Here is a 25,519-nt window from a genome sequence, read left to right on the forward strand (position 1 = left end):
GATCGATGTCCCTTTTGGTAGCGGAAACAGAAGGAGCCCCCAGCTTGTCATCTTAAACTCTAATCTTTGATTGATATAGATTAATATATCGGCCCAGGTAACAGCCAGGTACTCAATCAAGTTCTGCTTCAACTGCTGTGAAGCCACTGAGCTTCGTTTGTTTAGTCCTTGAGTAAAAGCTTGAACGACTCAATCATCTGTGACCGGTGATAGATCCATTCGTTCCATTTGGAAATGAGATACAAACTCTCTTAGCATCTCGTTCTTGTTTTGCTTTACATTGAAGAGGTCCGACTTCCTAGTCTCGACCTTTATGGCTCCGGTGTGTGCTTTTACAAAAGAATATGCAAGCACGGCAAAAGAATCGATAGAGTTAGGTGGTAAATTATGATACCATATCATTTCTCCCTTTGAGAGGGTTTTCCCAAATTTCTTTAGTAATATAGATTCGATCTCATCATCCTCTAGATCATTCCCTTTAATGGCAAACGTGTAAGAGATGACATGCTCGTTGGGGTCGGTCGTTCCATTATACTTAGGAATCTCGGGCATGCGAAACTTCTTGGGGATCGGTTTGGGAGCTGCGCTCGGGGGAAAGGCTTTTGTATGAACGTTTTGGAATCCAAACCCTTCAGTATTGGTGGCACTCCTGGGATCTGATCAAGCCTGGAGTTATAGGTTTCCACTTTCTTGTCGTTTTCTTCGATCCTCTTTTCCCCTGATTCTATCCACTTTGTCAGTTCCTCGAGCATCTTTATAATTTCGGGGTTAGTCCCTGATTCTTGTTCATTTGTCCTTACCACAGCTAGCCCCGTTCTGTGGGTGACTTCTTAGGGTGGACCAGGCTCGGCCCTGCTCGGTGCCTGGGTTTGGCTCTATAACTGAGCTATCGCCACCTGTTGAGCTTGCAGCATTTCGAAGATCATACGCAGGATGATCTCGTCGTCTCAAACATTTTGGGTATTTCGAACTGCATATCGGATTCCACCATGGATGTTATTTTTGGGACCAGAATGTTAGTTCGCTTCGATGGCCACATGCGAATCAACATCAATCGGATCCACGACCCGAGTTTTAACAGGTTCAGCGGGTGGCCTTCCATCCCCGGGCGTTTTGTTGTTATTCTCCCATTGATGGCCAGATTCGTTGTCGACATGTAGGGGTATTAATTGAGAGTTCGTCATTTTTAGCCTGAAATCAAAGATACTTCCAAGAGAAAATTTAAAATAGTGTGTTTTACAAAGATTTGTATCAAATAACCACTATTGTCCTTAGCCCCACGGTGGGCACCAAACTGTTTACCCGAAAAACGGATGACAATTGAATTTATACGCGGTTCTAAGGATATGTGGTATAATTTGGTACAAATTGATAAAATATATAAATGAATATCGAAATAGACTGTAAAGGAAATGAATGCAAACCGAATGAATTAATTAGCCTAAGCCTTCAAGTTTTATCACCCTCAAACTGAATGAAGAGTAACTGATAGGAGAACGATATGACTAAAATATCAAAACCAGGAAAAAGATAGTATATTGCCTTATGTCCTATGAATCTGAATGAATCTGCCTTACAAATAATCAGACCCCCCTTTATATAGTGGAGAGGTTCTATTCTTAATATGATTTTTAAATATAGCAAGGAATCTCATGATAGATTAATTAATTAGCCTCATTGATATGCGCCGTGGTTTTTGCTAAGATTCTCGCCCAATTGCGGATATTCCGGTTTCTGTTTTTTGGTTCGTTAAGCTTTCTTCGATCGATGCCGATCTCGGCCTCGATCGGCCTCTATTTAGCCCGATCTCGATCTTGACCGGTCTCTATTTAGCCCGATTCCGATCTTGGCCAATTTCGAACTTAATCGGTCTCTATTTAGCCCGATCCCGATCTTGGCCAATCTCGAACTTAACCGGTCTCTATTTTGCTCGACCTTGATCTTAGCCGATCTCGATCTTGACCGGTCTTTATTTTGCTTGCTCTCTGGGTCTCGAGCTCGGTAACCTAATTTCGCATCATGGCTTGATATTACACGAAGTTGAACCTTAGTCTATCATGTTTCAATCTCGATTATTCATACGAAGGGCAAACTCGATTTTGACCGTAAACCGTATTATAATTCTAGCATAACTAATATGTGAACCAAACTACCTGTTAGGGAAGAGATAGAAACAAATTATTAAAGTGGTTCATACCTAGCATTGACTCCAAATATACCGGAAGATAATACGCAGTTTCTGTCACATAGCATTTGATGCTCTCAATTCTCAACCAAAAGCCTAAATCTAAAATGAATACAGGGTGATGAAAAAAGTACAAGGTAAGTAGAGATTCAAAACTAAAATAACAAAGGAAAAATAATGGATCATAAAAAGGAGAAGGCAAAGGAGAAAAGAGAAAAGAGACGCCAAGAGATCTCTCTTTTACGTACTATTCCTTATTCCGATCACCGAAAGTGAGTTTTTCATTTCTTTAAAATTTCTCCTTTCCTTCTTTGTGTTTGGACCATATCCAGAATTTTAAATCACGTGGAGTATCATTTCTTCCCTTATCCTTGTGTGTATATATGTGTGCTAAAGCAAGCTTTTTTATAGATTGAATTAAATACAATGGGGTTGGGACCATGATTATGGTAAGATGACTAAGATCTATCATTATTGAAAAGGCAGTATGCTTGCGTGCATTTTGACTATTATACCTGATACCTGCCGCGAACATTTTAAATCTATTGATCAATTTATATGGACATTATGCAGTTTGTCCAATAGGACAATAATGGCTCAAAAATTGCCTTCCAAGGATTACTAGTTTTAGCATTTAATTAAGAGGAATGGAGATTAATTAGAGTTTTCCTGCGTGAATTAATTTTTGGGCGATAACACTAGCTTTTATTGATCCTATAAAGATTTTTCTTTGGGTTTTAAAATGAAGTACTACTTCTGTCTCGGTAGGAATAAAGATATCATCGGCATATAGCACAAGATTGCCTGTTCTTGCAGGCATGGAATGACCTGTGAACAAGGTAAATCCAAACCGCATTTAGCAAACGATGATACAAAAAGCGAAGGCTCACCCAAATGAACTAATTGCCTTCGGGTTTTTTTCTTGACGACAGGCCTGTGCCTCCTCTATTCCTACTTTCCGGAGTATCTCTTCATCTAGCATTAGACGATTCCTTAGACATTTGTATTAATTGTGCCAGGCAGTAACATAGCGTCTCAGTTTTCAGCGCATTGGGCTGCTTGGAAGGTCATCATTTCATGGCATTGGGTACTTACTGGCAAACCTAATTAATGGGAGGGAGATATGTTTCCCGTAAAGTTGGACGTATGAAATTTTCTCTAAGGAGAAATGCAGGCTCATGCGCTAAATTTAGAGACGAATTCAGGATTTTAATTCTTTCTATAGAGTACTAGTTTGTGGCCGTGGAGGAGCCATATAGCTCCAAGGAGTGTCAATTGACACTCCTTCCTGAAAATTACGCGGTTTACAAAGGTTAAAATTTTATTTTATTTATGCATATATTGAATCCCCTTGATTTCTTCAGTTATTTACTTTTTAAAATTTTGACATCCCTTAATAAAAATCTTGGTTCCGCTACTGATTTATGGTAACGTAATATAACATATATTTTCTTAAAAATTGTTCTGCATAGTATTTGGCCGCACTTACTGCCAAATACTACATTGCCCTCTAGCTGAGACGGAAAACTCTTCAGCCGCAAGTTGCAAATAGTGGCGGATCAACCCTTCTGTGTGGCATGGCATCCACTAGGTTGGCAAATTTTTTATATAGTATGCTGGAATTTTCTTAAGCAAAGTTAAATAGTTAATCTTGCCATGAGTTTCAAACTACACAAAAGGTGCATGAGAACGTTTTGCAAGGTTTGATTGTGTGTAGGGCTCATGTTCTCTAAAGTAAATACTTACTTTTACCGGGTATTTACACAAATCCAATAAATATACCACACATGTATTTAAAGATATGGTTAACACTAAACTATAGTTAATTAAATAAAAATTCTCATATTAATTTATCACTTAACCATGGTTAAAAAAAAAAAAAAAGCAGCCCGATGCACAAAGAATCCTTCGTTCACGCATGGTCCGGATAGGGCCACACTCAAGGGATGTGATGTAGACTTGATAAATTAGTACAATTTGATGTAAATAGTAGGTGTGGTAAAATAAAAGTATTGCTCTTAATCTCAAATATTAGAATTTCCTTCTTTTAAAACTGAAAAACTCGGGTGTCGGTGAAAATTTTGGATTGAGGTCAAATTCATTTTTCATAATTTCTTTTGTTTACCATATCATAATTTTGTGCTTTTCTATAGCTGTGTAAAGTTTAAATCTTTTTACTTTTAAATTGTAATGAAAATTTCATACGTACTGTACAAAAAAATCATAAAAATTTTGTTTTTGAGTTTTATGGACTTATAAATTCTCGAATTTTACATTTACTTATGGGGTGTTGTTTAACTATTGAAGATGTTTTTCCTATTTTTCTTATTCTGAATTGGTGTAGTTCTCTCGTCTAAGATGTTATTTTACTTGTACAATTTTTTCTTTAATAAAGAGAATGTGATTCTCTAAATAAAAAATATTACTATTAATTTTACATGTGAAAATTTATTTTTAATTTATAAGAAAGAATATAATTTCACTAGTGAAAATGTTATTTTTACTTGTATTGTTAATAATAGAGATGTGATATATTATTCAAAATGTTGATTTTATTTGTTTCTTGATATAAAAGATGTAATTTTATATTTGTAAATAAAAAAAACTATTAAGTTGATGTGATCGAACCGAACCGAATATACATTTCTAACAAACGTTGTAGTCAAAGTGTACATTAAAGTAAATATGGCACCCCGCCACCTTCAATTTCGGATCCGCTTTTGGGTGCAAACCTGGCAAGAAAATACGCTGAGAAAAGTTCAAGATGAATAGTAGTCACTAGGATTCAGTACAATATCCCTTACAGCTTCAATTAATACATTATGTATTTGCTCTGTTTGCTCCTGGCACTTTAAATGGGCTTCTTTAAATTATTGACTTCTTTGAAGTTCGAGGGTCGCCGGTAATCAACCTCCACTTCCAAGAGGTTGTGAGTTCGAATCACCCCGGGAATTCTTGGAGGGAAGGATGCTGAGTGTCTATTGAAAAAAGTCTCTCTATCTCATGGTAGGGATAAGGTCTGCGTACACACTACCCTTCCCAGACCCCACTAGTAAGATTATACTGGGTTGTTGTTGTTGTTGTTGTTGTTTGAAGTTAGAAGACCCTTGACGATTTTCTAGCATAACACTAATAAATGGCGGATGATCTTCAGATGGTGGTCATCCGATACTGTTGCTGTGGTGACTGGTGCAAATAGAGGGATAGGATTTGAGATTGCTCATCAACTAGCATCGCATGGCTTAACGGTTGTTCTTACATCGCGAGAGACTGGTGTTGGTGAAGAGGCTGTGAAAGTCATGCAAGAAGGAGGTTTAAATGTAGCATTTCATCAACTGGATATCGTCGATCATGCATCAGTTGAAGCATTTTCCGATTGGATAAAAGAAACTTATGGCGGTTTGGATATACTGGTATTATGCTACCCTTATATTCTCTCTATAATTAAGCTACCAGCAGTTGCATAAACAACTAGAATAGCTTTCATTAGTATGTCACTATTTTGACTGGTGCAAAATCTCCTAGTCTTTCTCTTCTTGATCATTGATTCAAGGAGGGCGGCTTTTATATGGTGTTCTGGTTTGGTCTATTATTTTTGCCAAATATGGCCACTTTCAGCTGATGATATGGTACTATATATATGTAGATCAACAATGCAGGAGTGAGTTTCAATGTTGGTACAGAGAATTCCATGGAACATGCTGAAACTGTCATCCAAACCAACTATTTTGGCACAAAGAATATGACTAAAGCGATGATTCCATTGATGAGGCCTTCTCCTTCTGGCGGTCGTATTGTTAGTGTGAGCTCTCGATTGGGACGACTTAACGGCAAAAAGAATGTAAGAACTTCAGTTTTCTTACCATTCTTGTTATTCTTCTCATTCTTGTGTCCTTGTTCATCTTGCTTACTCTTTTAGCAATTCCTTAAGATTCCAGGCAACACCAACTTTTCCAGATTGAAATCAAGTTAGGTCAATACTTTGTCCTGATTGGCAAGGCAGCCCGGTGCACAACGTATTCTGCGTTCGCACAGGATACCGGGAAGGGTCGTACTCAAGGGGTGTGATGTAGACAGCCTACCCTAATGCAAGCATTAGCGGCTGTTTCCACGGCTCGAACCCATGACTTATAGGTCACACGAAAACAACTTTACCGTTGCTCCAAGCAGAGGCGGACCTATGTGTTATGTTGAGGGGTCACCCGACTCCGTAAATCTCAGCAGAAATGTTGTGTGTGTATGTATGTGTATATATATATATATATATATATATATATATATATATATATATACTTTGATAGCCGTAATTTAAATCAATTGGCACCTTGAACGCTAAAAGTCTTTAGAGGGAACTGATTGAACAAAACATTGTGCCCCCGTCGCTCTAAAATCCTGAGTCCGCCTCTGGCTCCAAGGCTCCCCTTCAAATACTTTGTCCTGATTGGGATGCTACTTAATAAAATAGCATGATATTAGTTCTTCATAAACCATTGCTGGTTGCGCTAATTATATGCAAATGTCATGTTCTTCTTTAATATTTCAAAATCATCTATATTTTCTTGATTCGACCAGAGAATTACAAATGTTACCTTGAGACAGCAAGTGGAGGATGTGGACTCTTTATCAGAGGAACTGATTGATAATACTGTGAAGAAATTTTTGGAACAAGTAAAAGAAGGGACATGGGAATCAGGGGGATGGCCTCAAGTGTTCACTGACTACTCAGTGTCAAAACTTGCTGTAAATGCTTACACCAGGCTAATGGCAAGGATACTCGAAGATCGTCCAGAGGGTCATAAGATATATATCAATTGCTATTGCCCGGGTTGGGTGAAGACAGCGATGACTGGTTGGTCCGGCCATATATCTCCAGAGGATGCTGCTGATACCGCAGTCTGGCTTGCTCTACTACCTGACCAGTTTGTGAGTGGTAAGTTTTGGGCTGAAAGGCGCGAGATAAGCTTTTAATATGTGGAGCAGTTGGTGTTTGGCATTATTTGTGAAAATTGATTGATTACTTGTTATATTGGTGGAGAATGTGAGCACTGAGCAGGATTGGATGGAAGAGCCTGAAGCGATGGCCTAGTTTGTAGCAATGCTGTTTTCTTGTAGATTATATCTTGTTTGGACTTTTTTTTCACTAGCAGTGTGAATGAATTTTTCGTGTAATTTAACTTCGGAAATATTAACAGATATAGATTATTAGAGGGGCATGATTATATTACAATTACATGTTTTTAGCAGGTTTTGTGGAAAGCTTGCTTTTGACCTGTTTTGTAATGGATCGAATAAGCTTAATACTCTTGTCATTTTTGGTCAAAGACATTCGCTTATGCTAACACCACTTGTTGTGAAAATAGCACGGGCTAACTAGTTTTGGGAGTGGTAATCGAAAAATAGCCAGCGTTTACAAAGTCATTGAAAAATAGCCATTGTTTTGCTGAAACACGGAAAGTTCCAGCATAACATGCTGGAATATGAGCTTCTATGCATAAACTTCTAGCATATTATGTTGGAACTCCAGCACACGGAAAGTTCTAGCATAATATGCTGGATTATGGAGCTCCTGCGTATAAATTTTCAGCATATTATGTTGGAACTCCAGCACACGGAAAGTTTCAGCATAATATGCTGGATTATGGAGCTTCTGCGTATAAACTTCCAGCACATTATGTTGGAATCTCATATATAAAAATTTCGAACTCAAACATATTATGCTGGAATGTTTTCGAATTTTATGGATATTTTTGTTCAGATTTTACCTTTACATGAAAAAATGGCTAAATTTCGATTACTTTTGAAACTGTGGCTATTTTTCAATTACCAGTTGTACATCTGGCTATTTCTGATTTTTTTTCCTCGCTTGTTTCATTTTCTATAAATGAAATATGGAAAGATTATATTGAAAATAGTAAAAGCTAATTTTAACTTCTACTTCTAATATGACTGGAAGTTCACTTCTTAGGAATGCAGCTATCGTTTTTGGGAGGGAACAAAGTTAGAGTCCGTGAGAATTAATAACTCCGAAAATTATATTATTGATTTATTGACAATGAGACAATGAGTGTTATATATATAATACATGTTCTACTCCTACTATATATGGGATTAGGGTTATTTACATATAACTATTTAACTAACAAGCTAACACTCCCCCTCAAGCCGGTGCATATAAATCATATGTACCGAGTTTGTTACATATATAACTAATACGAGTGAGAGACTTGGTGAGAATATCAGCAAGCTGATCATTCGACTTCACAAATTTTGTAGCAATATCTCCTGAGAGTATATTTTCTCTGACGAAGTGACAGTCAATCTCAATGTGTTTAGTCCTCTCATGGAACACCAGATTTGATGCAATATGAAGGGCAGCTTGGTTATCGCACACAAGTTTCATCTGACTGATTTCACCAAATTTCAAATCCTTGAGCAATTGTTTGATCCAAATTAGCCCATATGTTACCATAGCCATTGCTCGATATTCTGCTTCTGCACTAGATCGAGCAACTATATTCTGTTTCTTGCTCTTCTAAGACACCAAATTGCCTCCTACTAAGACACAATATCCAGACGTAGAACGTCTATCAGAAGGTGATCCTGCCCAATCAACATCTGAGTATCCAACGATCTGCTCATGGCATCGATCCTCAAACAATAAGCCTTTGCCTGGAGCTGATTTTATATACTGAAGACTGCGGACAACTGCATCTCAATGACTATCACAGGGAGAATCCATAAACTAACTTACAACGCTCACAGGAAAGGAAATGTCAGGTCTAGTCACTGTGAGATAATTTAATTTACCAACCAGTCGTCTATAAACTTCATCCTCAAGGTCACCATGTAGAAAAGCATTCTTAATGTCCAGCTGATAGAGAGGCCAATGGCGGACAACATCCATGGATAGAAAAAGGCAGACTGATGCTATCTTAGCCACGGCAGAGAAGGTATCACTGTTATCGAGCTCAAATATCTGAGTATATCCCTTGGCAACATAACGGGCCTTAAGTCGATCAACCTTGCCATACAGACCAACTTTGACTGCATACACCCAACGACAACCAACGAAAGATTTACCTGAAGGAAGAGGAACGAGCTCCCAAGTACCACTCGTATGTAAAGCAGACATCTCATCAATCATAGCATGTCGCCATCCTGGATGAGACAATGCTTCACATGTAGACTTAGAGATGAAAACAGAGGACAAAGAAGGTATAAAAGCATAATGGGGTGATGACAGACGATGATAACTTAAACCAACATAATAGGGATTAAGATTAAGTGTGGTCTGTATACCTTTGCGAAGTGAAATCGGTGTACTAGGAAGAGACAAGTCCGCAGTAGGAGCAGGGTTAGCTGCAGGACGTGAATCAACTGGTCTGATGCTGGATGCGGACGACGATTATAAGTCAAGAGTGGTGTTCATGTGGCTGGGGATCTAGGAGGAGAAACACTAAACTCTTCAACGGTTGGAATGGGTAAGACTTTTGTGGCGGAAGGTAAATGAGGAGATATAGTAAACTCCTCAAAGGTCGGTATAGGTAAGACCTCAGATATATCAAGGTGGTCAAAAGAGGTAAAGAAAGGTTTAGAATCAAAAATGTGACGTCATCTGAGATAAGGTATCTACGAAGATCAGGTGAATAACAACGATATCCCTTATGAATACGAGAATAACCAAGGAAGACACATTTGAGAGCACGAGAAACTAACTTAACTTTCCCAGGGGCTAAGTTATGAACGAAACATGTGCTCCCAAAAACATGAGGAGGAAGACAGTATAAGGGTGACTGGGGAAACAATATTGAATACGGTTCTGGATGGGAGATGAAGGCATCCGATTAATCAAATAATAAGATGTAAGAATTGCCTCGCCCCAAAAACGCAACGGAACATAAGATTCAATGAGAAGTGTGCGAACAGTCTCAATGAGGTGCCTATTCTTTCTCTCTGCAACCCCATTTTGCTGAGGGGTATACGGACAAGAGGTATGATAAATAATTCTTTGAGAAGTCATAAACTGCTGAAACTGAGAGGATAAATATTCTAAGACATTATTACTGCGAAAAGTGCGAATAGAAACACCAAATTGATTTTTGATTTCAGCACGAAAATTCTGCAATATAGAAAACAACTCAGAATGATCTTTCATTAAGAAAATCCAAGTATATCTTGAATAATCATCAATGAAACTAACAAAATAACGAAATCCTAAGGTTGAACTGACTCTACTAGGACCCCATATATCATAATGAACTAAAGAAAAAATAGACTCTGCATGACTCTCAACACTACGAGGAAAAGAGGCTCGGGTATGTTTCCCAAGTTGACACGGCTCATAATCTAATGTAGATAAACTAGACAAACTAGGGACCATCTTCGGAAGCTTGGATAAACTGGGATGTCCTAAACGTCCGTGAATTAGGTCTGGAGGATCTGTAAGTAGACATGCCTTGGAGGGTTTGAGTGAGTTAAGGTAGTAAAGACCTTCTGATTCACGCCTTGTGCCAATCGTCTGTCCCGTACTGCGGTCGCGCATAATAAAAGAATCATCAATAAAGTATATACCACAATGGAGGGAATGAGTCAAGCGACTAACAGATGTAAGACTAAAGGGACAACCATGGACACAAAGAACAGAATCCAGAGTGACAGAAGATAGGGGATTAGCTTGTCCAACTGCTTTTGCTTTAGTTTGAAATCCATTGGCTAAAATAGCAGTGGGAAGAGACTGTGAATGCACAATATTTGACAAAAGTGATTTATTACCAGAGATATGATTAGAAGCGCCTGATTCCATGACCCATGGTCCAAGAATACTAGACTAGGAAACATAAGCAAAAGAATTACCAGCAACAGAGGCTACTTGTGGAGATGTCTGCTTAATTGCTTGGTACTGAAGGAACTCATTATATTCCCCTTTAGATAAAGAAAATCTCTGGTTACCTGTAGTCTCGGTCCGAGCAACATAAGCATTTTTGGGTGGTCGACCATGTAAAGAATAGCACACTTCACGAGTGTGTCCAAGTTTATGACAATAAGAACACTTAGGTCTAGATCTCCCAAAATGACCTCCTCCTCATCTATTCTCTATAGTTTGAGATGCCCAATTTTCCACTGTTCGTGATGCGAGAACAGAGGAGTCAAGTGTCTGTGATGAGATCGCTGGGTGACTTGGTGCTGCAACAAGGCGAAATAATCGAGAGAATAATTCATCAACTGTAGGGACAGTCGGACTAGCCAAAATCCGGTCACGTACTGAATCAAGGTCACTAGGAAGTCCGACGAGTGTAAGAACTAGAAACATCTTCTATAGTTGCTCTTGTTTCTTTTCAATGCTAGCAGAAATTGGCATCAACTTCTCAAATTCTTCCATGAGTGCATGTACTTGTCCCAAGTAAGTAGACATATCTGATTCATGTTTCTTCAAGCTTGTCATTCGCGACATCACATCATAGAAACGAGATATGTCATTAGTGTATAAAGTTCTTTTCCCAAACTAAATAACATGCCTGGAATGGGCGAAACAAAGGCATCAATTTGGAATCAATAGATCGCCACAAGATACTGTATAACTGAGCATCGATCTTTTCCCACGGTACTTTGTCCTTTTCATCTCCCTCACTAGCCTTTTTGGTTAAGTGGTCTTGAACACCTTGAACCTTGCACCACAACTCAACAGAAAAAGCCTAAGCTAAGTAGTTTCAACTTTCCATTAAGGGGCCCGAAGTAATCATGAAACTTGAATTTGCAGAACCCGTGCTTTTAGAACCAAATACATCAATTTTCAAAGACATCGTTGGACTGGAGAGAAGTCTAGAAAAAAGTAATAAAAATAATCAACTGTATTTTGCTGAAACAAGGAAGAAAACACTGTTTTTGCCGGAAAATCACAGCTTCTGCCGGGAAAAATCAATGTAGCTGCCGGAAAAAATTGAAATTGATCAAAATAAAAATAAAATATAATGGGTAGGCTCGGAATTGATAGTCGAACACACTGTCCAAAAGAAAATTCGTAAAAAACTAACCGGAACACAGTCCACGCGCCGGCGCATGTGATAGACATGTCGCCGGCATCAGATATTCAACGCGCGCGTGACGGCGCATGTTAGGGTTTCTTCCGAGTTGGTTTCCTAGGGTTTGGTTGCCGGAGCCTTCCGAGTATGTTGGTGGTGTTGGTTTTAGCACAACACTCACCAATAGGGAGGTGACGCAATCAGATCTGGAAAAAGTCGCCAAAAATTGATGCACAGTGACTGTCCGACCTTTATGGAGTTTCTCACCGATGCTCTTATACCATGTGAGAATTAATAACTTCGAAAATTATATTATTGATGTATTGACAATAATTCAATGAGTCATATATATATAATACATGTTTTACTCTTACTACAGTCTCCTTTTGTCATTTTGTCTTTTTTTTTTTTAGCCGAGGATTTTTCGGAAACAACCTCTCTACTCCTTCGGGGTAGGGGTAAGGTCTGCGTACACACTACTCTCTCCAAACCCCATTAGTGGGATTTTACTGGATTGTTGTTGTTGTTGTTGTTGTTGTTTTACTCCTACTAGATATGGGATTAAGGTTATTTACATATAACTATTTAACTAACAAACTAACATATTCAACAAGGAAATAGTTCTAATTGAAAATTTTATTAATACTAGAATCAAAGAATCTTGTTTAAAGCCAAATAAGAATATGACAAGTTGGCCCTAGTAATTAAAAAATAATCACTATTTTATGTGGAGAATAGAATATGGACAAAAATATACTAGCTGAAACACGAAAAGTTCCAGCATAATATGTTGGATTATGGAGCTCCTGCATATAAACTTCTAGCATATTGTAATTATGAAATTCCAGCATACTCATAAGTAAAAAATTCGAACTCCAACATATTATGCTGGAACTTTTTCGGATTTTTAAGGGTATATTTGTTCAGATTTATTTTTACATTAAAAAAATGGCTAAAATTTTTGTTCAAATTTTGTTCTATTACTTTTAAAACTATGACTATTTTTAATTAGCAGTTGTGAATGAGGTTATTTCTGACTTTTTACCAATTGGGAAATTTGGTTTAGCAAGAGTGCAAAACCAGCCTGCAATTTAACACCCAAAACCTCCATCTTCTACTCTACTGAGCTTTAATTTGTACTTTGCTACCTTTCTAACTCATTTCTTGCAGTGGAAGAAAATGGCCAATCTAAGAAGGGCTCTCCTCTTCACAATTCCTCGAATCCATAATACTTCTCAGAGGAGTTCTGTTGCAAACTCCGCACTCCCCTCTCTTAGTCTTTACCGGTTAATATCTCACTTTACTCGTTCATTTATATTTATTTTTTTGTTGCTCTCTTTGTACTATTCTAATTTTGTAGCGTTGAAGATATAATTAGGTATTCGCTAGTTATCCTACTTATATGATATCACAAGTCCTGCATTTGAAAGAAATTACCATATATTTGAGCTATGAAAAAGAATCAGACTCAGCACATTGAAGGGGCGTGTTGAAGACATAATTAAATAAACAAAAGTGGGTTCAAATTTGATAAACCTCGAAAATACTGAATTCTTGGTACCCGTCACCTAAGCACACAATTATAACGAGTTAAGGGTAACCCGGTGCACTAAGCTCCCGTTATGCGCGAGCCCCGGACAATAAGGGCCTATTATACGCAGCCTTATCCTGCATTTCTACAAGAGGCTATTTCCACGGCTTGAATCCGTGACAGCAACTTTACCAGTTACGCCAAGGCTCCCCTTCACAATTATAACGAGTTATAATGGAGAAAAAGAATTATAAAGCTTGATCTCTACTAATTCGAGATTGAAGCTAGTAGACTGATTGATCATACTTGCTTTTGTTTTTATTTTTTAGGCTTTTTCTATCATTTGTACTTGTTTTCAATCTGATGCTTTAAGCCTTTTGCTGATTATATAGTTCATACTTTAGGCCGTTTTCTGATTATAGAGTTCATACTTGCTTTCTATTTTATCTTTTAGGCCTTTAGCTGGCACATTTTCGTGTTTCTTTACTTCCAACGAGAATTTTCAGCCGATTGATTTTGATCTCTCCAGTGAAGAGAGCAAAAGACGGTTGTTTAACAGGTTAGTAAAATTGTGTGGTGGGTTCTTGCTCCTTTAGTCGGTTTATCAGATATTAATGGGGTGTATATATTTGGTATGATTATAGACTTCGTTACCGGAGCAAACAAAGAGGGTTCTTGGAGCTGGACCTTGTTCTAGGAAAATGGGTGGAGGATCATATTCAGTCCATGGATGAATATGGAATTAAGTCCCTTGTTGATATTCTTGACCTGGTAATTGATTTGTTTTCCTTTGTCGTGTTTTGTTTAGTGCGGTAACAACAACAACAACATCAAACCCAGTGTATCACCACAAGTGGGGTCTGGGTAGGGTAGTGTGTACGCAAACCTTACCCCTACTTTAAGAAGGCAGAGAGGTTGTTTCGGGTAGACCCTCGCCTCAGGAAAGATAAAGGAAAGGGGCAATGACAAGCAAACCAATCAGAAAACCCAACGAAAACACAAAACTAACACTAGGTAATGCGTTTGGTTGGTGGAAAACATTTCACTGTATTTGATTGTGCATAAAGTGCGTGATGTTCCTTGTGTGTTTAAGGGGTTTGTGTTTAAGTGATTTTTGAGTATTAAAGATTGAAAATCATGTCATATTGATTGAAACAAGTGATTATAGGAGAATGACTTCCGCCATAAAAGGGAAGTTGTTTTCCCCCCTTTAGTGGGAATTATTTTTCTTTTGGAAATTATGTCCCTGCAAAAAACATTTTCCACATTTCAAGGTAACATAACACATTTTTCAAGAGAACACTTCCAGTCATTACCAAACACAGCTGGTCCTTTCTTTACCCTTTTCTCTGCCAAGGAGTAAATCAAGGTTCTCGGTTAGTTTTGTTCATCTAATCTGTAATGGTTGCTTGACGGATATTTAAGGTGAATGAGGTATGCATAAGAAAGTAGGTCGACTTCCTGACATAGGCTGATGGGAAAATGGACTAGAGGCTTGTCATGACATGGGCTTGTTGCAGTACTATCAAAGGCGCGCTTAAAGCACGCTTAAGCCCTCAAGCGAGCCTCAAAACATGCTGAGTGCTTCGCCTCGCTTAGCGGGCGCTTTAGTGTTGTCATCAAGGCTCTAAGACATACTTTTTTTTTCCAATGAGAGTAATCCTGAAGAGGCAATACTAAACAATTGATATTTCACTTAATCATAAATTTTCTTCAATTTCTTTGTCTGTATATTTGGTATTTATGCTTATAGATATTAGTCTTGGACTATACATACTTATCTGTAGTTTTTATCCATTTGCGCCTTTCTTCATTAAAGCGCACACTTTATTTGCGTTTTGCGCTTAAAGCCCCAACAGGCCGTAAAGTTTTTTTGCGCTTTTTGCCTTTGATAACACTGGCTTGTTGGAGACTATACTTGTAATTTCTTCTGTATCTTCTCATTAGCATAACACCTAAAGGTTAGTCATGGCCTTGAAGTATACCATCTCTATGTTGCTCACTCTAATTGCAAATGTCAAGAAAACTTAAGGAATATTGGAGCTTTGCCAGAAGTATTTTCACTATTCGAAGTACAAACACTTTATGGCCTATATAGATTACTTACGGAAGAAAGTATTCTTTATGACTATTTGCCTCTTCCCTTTTTCTTCTCTCCTTCAAACAAGAGAAGTGAAACATTATATAAATATGTTCCCAGATGGAAGCATGCAAGAGTTATGTTTGTATCAGGTAGACTTAAGAGGTCAGACTTTAAACTAAATCTATTTGGAGGGGACCAAGTCACTCTTTGTTTATTGTTACCCATTAGCATAGTTACCAAACACTGCCTTTTCTTTTGGCGTAAGAAGAATATTGTAATCGATATAGCCTACTGGTGAATCTTTTGTATTCCTAAAATCGGTTGGAGTAAGACTCTATTGTACTTTTTTATTACCTTCTTGATACTCATTAATAAACCTTACTTTTCCATAAAAAAGAAAGAAAAAGATAGTTACCAAACAGTGAAATGTGCTTGTAGGCACTGGAGTTGAGGGGACATAGGGGAGGGGTGGGGAGTTTGAGAAATCTTAGGGGTAAGTTGAGTTGCTAATGGCTGCTTGTATTGCTTAAATACAAACCATTAGGAAGAGTGTGAAGATCTATGGGTTGAATGTGGCTTTCTGTCCAGGTGTCAGTTTTGCTATGTTTCTCTAACAATCCTTGTAATTGTATCGATGATGGCGCTCCGGAGAAAAATTTCCTCAAACACTTTGCTCGACAGTAAAGATATTTGCTTTTGATAGCAGGATAACAGCCGAGGATCTATCGGAAACAGTTTCTCTGCCCTTCCAGGGTAGGGGTAAGGCTGCGTACATCTTACCCTCCCCAGACCCCACTTGTGAGAATTCATTGGGCATGTTGTTGTTATAGAGCAGGATAACAGAACTAGCATTTAGCGAAGCTACTTCTCCTACATGAATATGAGCTGGTTTTATTAAGTTTGTTTGATTCATGGCTTAAGGAGAATCCTGATTTGTGGAAGTGGCTGACTGGCCAGGAGCAACCACCAGATGTAGCACAAATTCTGTGAGAACCTAACAGAATTTCAAGCTTGTCCAAGCGTTTTCTTTTTCCTTTTTGTTCTTTATTGACTGTGCTTAAGTTAATAAGTTTACTTGTTCTAGGTGTTCTAGCATATGTTTCTTTTCATCTGATCTCTAGCCGAGGGTCTATCGGAAACAGTCTCTCTGCCCTCTTTGGGTAGGGGTAAGGTCTGCGTACACATTACCCTCTCAGACCCCACTGGTGAAAATTTACTGGGTTTTTTGTTGTTGTTGCTGTTGTTGTTGTTCTAGGTGTTCTCTGCTGTGCGAGAAAAGGTTATGAACAACCTTGGCAAACATGCTGCTCCAGAGACTTGTGCAGCTGCAGGACAGCCTTGGGTTATAGGGTGAGATGATTTCAAGAAAGGCCGAGACGGGCCTATAGCCAGGAATCAGTAGTTCAGTTTGAGCTGGAAGATGTCAAAGAACCGGTATTCTTTATTAGTTATGTTGAAACGAATTAATGTATCCTCAGATTTTCTGAATATTTCATAGCATCTAAGCTTTCCATATTAAATAAGGTTCATTGAGAGGTTGATAATTTTTTGAGTGACACTCCATGCTCAATGACTAAAGATCTTAGATCCGCCTCGACAGTTATATATTTGTTTGTTTAGTGAACCAACGTAAGGTGATTTTCCGAAAACCACAGGTTTGGGATGTAAAAAGAGTTTCATTATGAGTTCCAACCTGCTGCTCCTGCTTCTAGCTTTGACGATCCAATAAATCCTTTAAATTTTGCTACTCAAAATGAGGAGGAAAGAAATAAAGGGATCTCTTATCCTCCACGAGTGATATCTTATTATATATTACATTAATTTCTTTACTAGTTTTACCGCTATGTTTTACTTTTGATCTTAAGCTATCTGTAGATGACAATTATCATTTCTTGTTGTAAGAATGCAGTAGGAATTCCATTTAATAAATTGCAAATTGTTGATGTATAGATTATAGATGAAAGAGCTTTCAGTCAGTGATTCAAACTGGATTAGTGTTACTCGTCTTCCAATTTTTCGACAAATTGGGAGATAGGAAAAGAGATGACGGAAGAGAAAGAATACTTGACTATGGTTAAAATTAATTAGCACTATTAGTTATCAAATTAATCTGGTTTGTTAATTTTCTAACACAATGTTAGTGGCACAGGAGTACACTGGGGAACCAACATAGCTGTTTATACAACAAATCCTACAGCTACAAAAATGAATGTGCAATCGTCCCCAGTCGTCCAGAACTACAACAAACCCTACAGCTTAAGATTTTGTAACATGTTACATCCTCTGGATGTTACAACAACAACAACAACAACAAACCCACCCAGTAGTTTCCTACAAGTAGGATCTGGGGAGGATAAGATGTGCGCAGTCTTACCCCTACCCCGGAAGGGTAAGATGTTGCATCCTCTGGATGTTGTTATCAATAAAAGATTCTTCACTTGATCGAAAAACTACATACTTAAGATATACAGTTCACATTAATTCCACACCTTTGACGCGACTTTTAAGGTTGAAAGCCAAGATTTAGTGAATGCAATAATCTCCAGTACCAGCTTCTTACCAAGGTTTTAGGTCGCCAACTGGACCAGCAGTCCAGTTTAAGATCTTCTCCCCAGGACTCAAGTAAACGCTCCTATCGTGTGGCAGTTTACGAGCAAGTCCATTCAATATTTGATGGAAAGCATCACCTGGTTGAGCAGGTTGTGGAAATAACATAGCCTGCTTCATTGAAGGGTTAGCAAGCAATCTCTGCTTCCTCAATATTTCCTCTGGTGGAATAGAAGTGAGAATAGTATCCAAATTTGGGACGTCCTTCTCGTCTACAAAAACACCAATCTCTTCCCAGGGGATTGCATCAGCAAATGGCAAGACAATGTCATCTGCAATAATAACAGGGATGCAACCGAATATAACTGCTTCAACCAATCTTGGACTCCACGGAGCCCACCCAAGTGGACACAAGCAAAAGATGGCTCGCTGCATGTCTTCGTAGTAGGTAGTTGGATGTTCCGTAGAAATGTCAAAGAGAGGATTGTCTTTAAAGTTCTCCCATACTGCTGCCCGTGCACCTCTGAGAAGAGAAATAAGAGTCAGGTGCCTTGTCATAAAACATATTTACATGTCTGGGAGGTAAATGGCAGTCCGGTGCACTAAGCTTAAGCTATGCGCGGGGTCCGGGGAAGGGCTGGACCACAAGGGTCTATTGTACGCAGTCTTACCCTGCATTTCTACAAGAGGCTGTTTCCACGGCTCGAACTCGTGACCTCCTGGTCAGCGACTTTACCAGTTACGCCAAGGCTCCCCATGTTTGGGAGGTCAATGAAGAAAATCAAAATGTTTTTTTCACGCGTATTACGATTTTGCAGCTTCCCTTGTGATGTTATCTAAGTAAACGTTTTAACCATCTTTCAGAAAAGAAACACCATGATCTTATCATCTTGATAATTCTACAGGATCACTTAAACATATTAATTAACTTGGTGATCAACATTCGTGACTTCTTCGGGAAGTTAGTTGTATACAATCTATTTAAGTTCCAGCATTCAGAATCAAATGTGATTTAATCATAGAGATTGAGACATGGGGATACCTTGCATAGTAACCACCTTCTGGATCATTTCCTACATCATAGAACAATCCACGAAAGTAAACAAAGATGGATCGTGGAATATCTGGAGGGATGAAGTGGGACTGCATTTTCTGCGGAGGAGCATAGGGAGGAATTGTAATTGAACCATCCTTTAAACACACATGATTTCTTTGTCCAAAAGTTTGAACCAGAGTTGCACGCTGGAGCAATGGAAGAATTCCCCTCCCGATAGCTTTTTCCTCCTACAATTTGCACGAAATAATCAGATGCAACCACACACTCTCAGTCAAAAGTAAAGATAGAAATCTATAATAAGGCACTGTGAGTAATCCCTTGGGATTTCCACGACCATTTTAGTGAAATCCAGTTTAGTTAAATATAAATTTGATGTATCCATCAATTTGTGTGCTTTGTGTGTGCAGAGAGAGAGAGAGACAGAGAGAGGACTTAATTCTCACTTGATAATGAAAACAAGCGGCAAAATCGTGTGGGACAATGAAGAAGTGATCAGCACCCTCAGTCCTATTCCAATAAGGCCAGTTAGAAGCAATAAGTTGTATTGCGCTCCTCATCATTCGTGGCGACTTGAAGGGTAAAGGAAGGCCATTTGGTGTCAGGTCACAAGTGGTATAAACAGGGGTGTAGAACCAATCAGCTTCCTCAGGATTAAGGGTTCGGACAGGGCTAGATAAGAGGAAACGATGCATATAGATCTCCGCAGCAAACATGTGGCTGAGACATCGTGGGTCTTTCTGAAGAATTTTCTTGTTGTATTTGCTTGGAAGCTCATATACAAAAACTTTTAACCTCCCAACTGGATCATCTTCCAAGACATCACCAGCACTACCTGAATTGCAGAAATGAAAGGAAAAAGTTGATGACTTCAGAGAGTTCAAAGCAAGTATTCATGTCCTTATCGGCTAACCTAATTTAACAAACTAAAAGACTAAATCATGTAGTCAGACATGCAAAGTGACAGATAGGGAAATCATACTCTATAAGCCTTTAGTCTAAACTTTTTAGCATCTTAGAAGGCTTAGAAGAATCTAATTATATTTAATTTTTGCAATATATTTCATATCACAGGTGAATTTTTCAGGTGGGTAAAAAGGTGTTGTTTTACAGTCACAAGATGTCACTTAGGTAGCACTTGTAACATTGAAATGATTCACCAACATATTATCTATCATTCATCCACGGCCAAATCGCTGAACTCCAGAGTAAATATACACACATGAACCAATGTCCTAATGGGATTCTTGGAATTAAACCCCTCGGAAACTTTTGGCAGTCTAAAAGCATCAAACTAAGTTTTACTGAAATCAGATCCTTTTAAGCAAAATTGTGAATTCATTATATCTAAAAACAATTCAGCAAAATATGAACTAACTCTGTTAATGGTATGACTTGAGGGAAAAAAACTATAAACAGAAATATCAACATAAAGTTTCCAACCTTCTCTTTTTCCTTTTAGAGTGAAGAAAATTTTCTTTAGTCATCAAACCAGAAAATACACAAAAGGGAAGATCAAGTGTTTTCACTTTCTAAAAGAACACATGATTAACTTTATTAAATAAGAGAACACTGAAACACAAACTCTCCAGCGCCCTGTATCAATGCAAAGCTGTGAGAAACACAAATAGCTAGAACCAAACTAACTCTTCCAATTCTTAAAATCTAAAGCACAAATAGTTGTGCAGCAACTTAGATATCAGATGACATACATAGCTTAAAGACCCTCTCTCTTTAGAGGCAAAATCCTGGGAAGCAACATCTATTTCATGCTTTCCTTACCAAAAAAAGAGGCAAAATCCATCACTTCTTAAATCAAGGTCTAGACTTTAGATTTAAGATTTAAAACCTTCTAACAGAAGACCACCATCCCCAATACCAGTCAAATAACTTACGCCTCTTGAACCAAATTGTCTACTCAGTACTCTTCCTCGCTCTCTTTAGTTGTACTACACGCTACCATAGTAAGGTAATAAATCCTTTAAAATTTTGAAAACAGTTGAAAGGAGGGGAAAGATCACCTATTTCTTTTCTTCTTTTTGTTTAATGAAGAATGATTGCCTATTTCTAATCCATCACCCCAAACCAATATAAGTTGAATTGATACCAAGGGTTGTAAATGAGTTTATCAAGCTGAATATCTAGATGTCTCATATTGAATTGAGTCAATTATCTACAAACATGAAGTTGACTCAAATTCTAAACTTTGATTCAAGTCCAATACAAACACTAAAACATGATGAGTTCCTTAACTGAAGGTCATTTGAGACCCAAGATTTATACTAAAGTGTGACTAAAAAATCAACATTTTTTGAACTCCAGATTAACAATAGATCTTATAGGCCGTTTTTTGTGCCTCTTCAGAACTCTAAGATTTAAGTGTAAAAGAAAATGGAAAAAAAAAAAACTCACCAAGTAAAAATATTACAACTTAATTTTAACATCCTATTAACTTAGATTGACTAAAGAACTTTCAAGAAGAATACTTCACTATTTGAACTCAGCTTAGTTCTAAGGCAAGCTTGGATTTTTAGCTGATTTTTAATCAATATTAACCAAGCCTCATTGAATTTTGACCCATCTATTTATTTAAAGCTAAAGATTTTCTGGATCTAAATAGTCTTATGTCAGCTGAGAACAAAACCCTAGCTTGTCATCTGACAGTTAGCGTTTTGGTAACAAGGATAAATATTACTATATGCATTTCCCAACAAACCCACAAAAATTAACACAAAAATAATGAAACAGACTTTAAAAAGTGAATGTAATTTCATTGATCAGCAACAGAGTGATAGTTACCTGAGATTCTCTCAGTATGCTCGGTTCTATGAAATTTGAGGGCTTCAATTCCCAAAAGGAAAGTAAAATAAAGAAGCCAAATAAAACCTAATCTCAAATTCCTCATATTCTACCGCCTCTCTAAATCTGTGAGTAAAACAAATCTATATAGAATAACCCAAAAGAACTAAAAATCAAAACTTTAAAGGATATGTTATAGGAACAAAAAAAAAAAGAAAGGTGGCATTTTTTTGTTAATAAAAGGTAGGAGGAATCTATAGTTGAAGTGTCAATAGACAGAGTAGTTGTTAGAGAGGCATTTTTTCTTTTTTAACAAAGACAGCTTACAGGAAAAGAAAATGAAATGCTAATGTAATTTGAACATTATTGAGAAAATAATAAGTTTGAGAGAGATTTACTTTAAGAAACAGAGAGGAAGGAGAGAGAGGTTAGAGGAGGTTTGGTTTGGTCTTATAGTTTGGTTGTCAGTTCTGTTGCATGTGTTGAAATAGATTTTTCCAATTCCCCATTTTTCAATGGCTTGTATAGGTATAATGCCAATCGGTCTTATAGTTTGGTTGTCATTTATGTTGCATGTGTTAGAAATTGTTATAAAATATAACTCAAATTAATAATATGAAACAAGAAAAAACAAGCTAAGAGATATAGAGAAAAAGAGAGGAGAGATTTTTATTTGTTCTTCAATTGTGTGTTTTTTTCTATCTATTACAAGGCCTTTATATAGACATGAAAAGTGAAGAAAATATATCATTGAATATGTCATTAAACATAAAAAATATGTCATTGAATATGTCATTAAGCATTTAAGATGATGATCATGGAGGAAGAGTAGACATTCATCATAATTTGATATTTCTTATAACACCCTCCCTTGGATGTCCATAGATAATGTGTCTCGTTAAAACTTTATTAGAAAAAAAAATTCTAGTGAAAGAAAAAGAATACACATGTTTAGAAATACGTTTTTTGGTTGCTTCATTAAAAATCTCATAAGGAAAACCCAGTGGGACAAAACCTTGTAAGGAAAAAAGAGCACAACGCGTATTAACTCCCTCTGATGAGAGCATCAGTTCACATCCTTGAACCTTTGCATCCCAATTTTATATACTAGTTTCTTGAAGGTTGACGTCGGTAGAGATTTAGTGAATAAATCAGCCATATTATCACTTGAACGAATCTGTTGCACGGTGATATCACCATTCTTTTGAAGATAATGTGTAAAAAATAACTTTGGTGAAATGTGCTTTGTCATATCTCCTTTTATGAATCCTCACTTCAATTGGGTTATGCATGCTTCATTGTTTTCATACAAAATTATGGGTAGTTTGTCACACTCCAAACCACATTTGTATCGAATAAGATGTATTATAGATCTCAACCAAACACATTCTCGACTTGCTTCATGAATAACAAATATCTCAGCATGATTAGAAGAAGTAGCCACGATTGATTGCTTAGTCGATCGCCAAGATATGACAGTGCCTCCACATGTAAACACATAGCCTGTTTGAGATCGAGCTTTGTGTGGGTCAGATAAATACCCAGCATCGGCATAACCAACAAGATCGGGATTGCAATCATTACCATAAAATAAGCCCATATCGGTAGTCCCTTTTTAGATACCGTAATATGTGTTTGATTCCATACCAATGTCTCCTTGTAGGAACAGAGCTATATCTTATTAAGATATTAACTGAAAAAGTTATGTCAGGCCTTGTAGTGTTAGCAAGATACATTAGTGCACCAATTGCACTAAGATGTGGTACTTCAGGACCAAGAAGCTCTTCATTCTTTTCTTGAGGTCGGAACGGGTCCTTATTCACATCAAGTGATCGAACAATCATCGGAGTACTTAATGGATGTGCTTTATCCATGTAAAACCGTTTTAATACCTTTTCTATGTAGGCAGATTGATGAACAAAAATCCCATTTGCCAAATGTTCAATTTGCAAACCAAGACATAATTTTGTCTTTTCGAGATCTTTCATCTCGAATTCCTTCTTTAAACAATCAATTGCCTTTTGGAGTTATGTAGGAGTTCCAATAAGGTTTATGTTATCAACATATACGGTAAGTACAACAAACTCCGATGTTGTTTTCTTTACAAAATCACATGGATAAATATCATCATTTATATAATCTTCCTTTAATAAATATTCATTAAGATGGTTATACCACATTCTTCCTGATTGCAGACCATACAAATATCTTTGCAATTTGATTGAAAATATTTCCCTGGACTTTGAATTATGTGCATCGGGCATTTTAAATCCCTCAGGAATTTTTATGTATATCTCATTATCAAGTGAGCCGTAAAGGTAGGCTGTAACCACATCCATTAAATGCATGTCAAGCTTTTCATGGACATCAAAACTAATGAGATAACATAACATTATATCATCCATAACAGGAGAATACGTCGCTTCATAATCGACACTAGGCCTTTGTGAAAATCCTTGTGCAACAAGGTGTGCCTTATATTTTTGTACCTCATTTTTCTCATTCCTTTTACGTACAGAGACCCATTTATAGCCAACAGGTTTAACACCATTATGTGTTTGGACTACAGACCCAAAAACTTCACATTTTGCAAGTAAATCCAACTCAGATTGGATTGCTTCTTGCCATTTTTGGCCAATCACGTCTTTATCGACATTCTCCAACAGAGAGGTTTAAGATCCTTATTATCTTGCATAATGCTAGATGCAACATTGTATGCAAAGATATAATCCACCACTATATTCAATCGATTCAAATTTGTCTCAATATCGATTGGATTTATTGATAGTTCCTTATTTTCTTGAGTCTCAGGCTCATCGATATCCTCATGAATCTCAGGATTGGTTAAATCATGGGTTTCTTTATGAGACTCTTTCGTAGTGTCATCTTGATCATTTATTTTTCCTTTTCTAGGATTTCGATTCTTAGAACCCAATGGTCTGCCATGCTTTAGGCGTGCTTTTGACTCATTAGCTATGACATTAAAAGATTGTCCAACAGGGGGATATCAATACGGATTGGAACATTCTCTGTAGGGATATGTGATTTCGTTATCCTTTTCAGATCCGTAAATGCATCTAACATTTGATTTGCTATTTTCTGCAAATAAAAAATCTTTTGCACCTCTTTTTTTTACAAATAGAGGCACGTGGATCAAGATGAGACAATGATGGATTTTTTCACAAAAATTTCCATTTGATTTCACTAATTTCTCCCCCTAATTTTGGGATAAATGCCTCATTGAATCGACAATCTGCAAATCGAGCAGTGAACAAATCTCCTGTTAATGTTTCGAGGTAGC

General features: G+C 37.4%; 3 protein-coding genes across 3 annotated transcripts; 2 read left to right on the plus strand and 1 right to left on the minus strand.

Annotated features, from left to right (window-relative positions):
- Window positions 1-2,221: 2,221 nt before the first annotated feature.
- LOC107810410 (uncharacterized) lies at window positions 2,222-7,469 on the plus strand. The gene is made up of 4 exons (XM_075231862.1): window positions 2,222-2,457; window positions 5,340-5,598; window positions 5,832-6,026; window positions 6,758-7,469. The coding sequence occupies exons 1-4, from the start codon at window positions 2,363-2,365 to the stop codon at window positions 7,151-7,153; spliced, it is 945 nt and encodes a 314-aa protein (XP_075087963.1). The 5' UTR covers window positions 2,222-2,362; the 3' UTR covers window positions 7,154-7,469.
- A 5,803-nt stretch (window positions 7,470-13,272) lies between these two features.
- LOC107817648 (succinate dehydrogenase assembly factor 2, mitochondrial-like) lies at window positions 13,273-17,616 on the plus strand. Its single transcript, XM_016643518.2, has 4 exons — window positions 13,273-13,490; window positions 14,190-14,294; window positions 14,380-14,506; window positions 17,074-17,616. The coding sequence occupies exons 1-4, from the start codon at window positions 13,384-13,386 to the stop codon at window positions 17,170-17,172; spliced, it is 438 nt and encodes a 145-aa protein (XP_016499004.1). The 5' UTR covers window positions 13,273-13,383; the 3' UTR covers window positions 17,173-17,616.
- Window positions 17,617-17,905: 289 nt separating this feature from the next.
- Window positions 17,906-22,724, minus strand: LOC107817639 (putative beta-1,4-xylosyltransferase IRX10L). The gene is made up of 4 exons (XM_016643509.2): window positions 22,219-22,724; window positions 19,866-20,254; window positions 19,408-19,649; window positions 17,906-18,888 (listed from the first exon to the last, which is right to left on the minus strand). Exons 1-4 carry the CDS (start codon window positions 22,322-22,324, stop codon window positions 18,375-18,377), a joined length of 1,251 nt encoding a protein of 416 aa, XP_016498995.1. The 5' UTR covers window positions 22,325-22,724; the 3' UTR covers window positions 17,906-18,374.
- Between the last annotated feature and the right edge of the window lie 2,795 nt (window positions 22,725-25,519).

Source organism: Nicotiana tabacum, chromosome 15, assembly GCF_000715075.1.
Source record: "Nicotiana tabacum cultivar K326 chromosome 15, ASM71507v2, whole genome shotgun sequence".
NCBI classification, from domain to species: Eukaryota; Viridiplantae; Streptophyta; class Magnoliopsida; order Solanales; family Solanaceae; genus Nicotiana; species Nicotiana tabacum.

Bases quoted from the DNA above. Each gene is read 5' to 3' on its own strand.
- LOC107810410 (XM_075231862.1), top strand. From the start codon at position 2,363: ATGGATCATAAAAAGGAGAAGGCAAAGGAGAAAAGAGAAAAGAGACGC. The intron at 2,458-5,339 runs GTGAGTTTTTCA...GATGATCTTCAG, and splicing joins CCTTATTCCGATCACCGAAA to ATGGTGGTCATCCGATACTG. The intron at 6,027-6,757 runs GTAAGAACTTCA...TGATTCGACCAG, and splicing joins GACTTAACGGCAAAAAGAAT to AGAATTACAAATGTTACCTT.
- LOC107817648 (XM_016643518.2), top strand. From the start codon at position 13,384: ATGGCCAATCTAAGAAGGGCTCTCCTCTTCACAATTCCTCGAATCCAT. The intron at 14,295-14,379 runs GTTAGTAAAATT...GTATGATTATAG, and splicing joins AAAAGACGGTTGTTTAACAG to ACTTCGTTACCGGAGCAAAC. The intron at 14,507-17,073 runs GTAATTGATTTG...TTGTTGTTCTAG, and splicing joins TTGTTGATATTCTTGACCTG to GTGTTCTCTGCTGTGCGAGA.
- LOC107817639 (XM_016643509.2), bottom strand. From the start codon at position 22,324: ATGAGGAATTTGAGATTAGGTTTTATTTGGCTTCTTTATTTTACTTTC. The intron at 19,650-19,865 runs GTGAGAATTAAG...TGCAAATTGTAG, and splicing joins CCGCTTGTTTTCATTATCAA to GAGGAAAAAGCTATCGGGAG. The intron at 18,889-19,407 runs GTATCCCCATGT...TTCTCTTCTCAG, and splicing joins GAAGGTGGTTACTATGCAAG to AGGTGCACGGGCAGCAGTAT.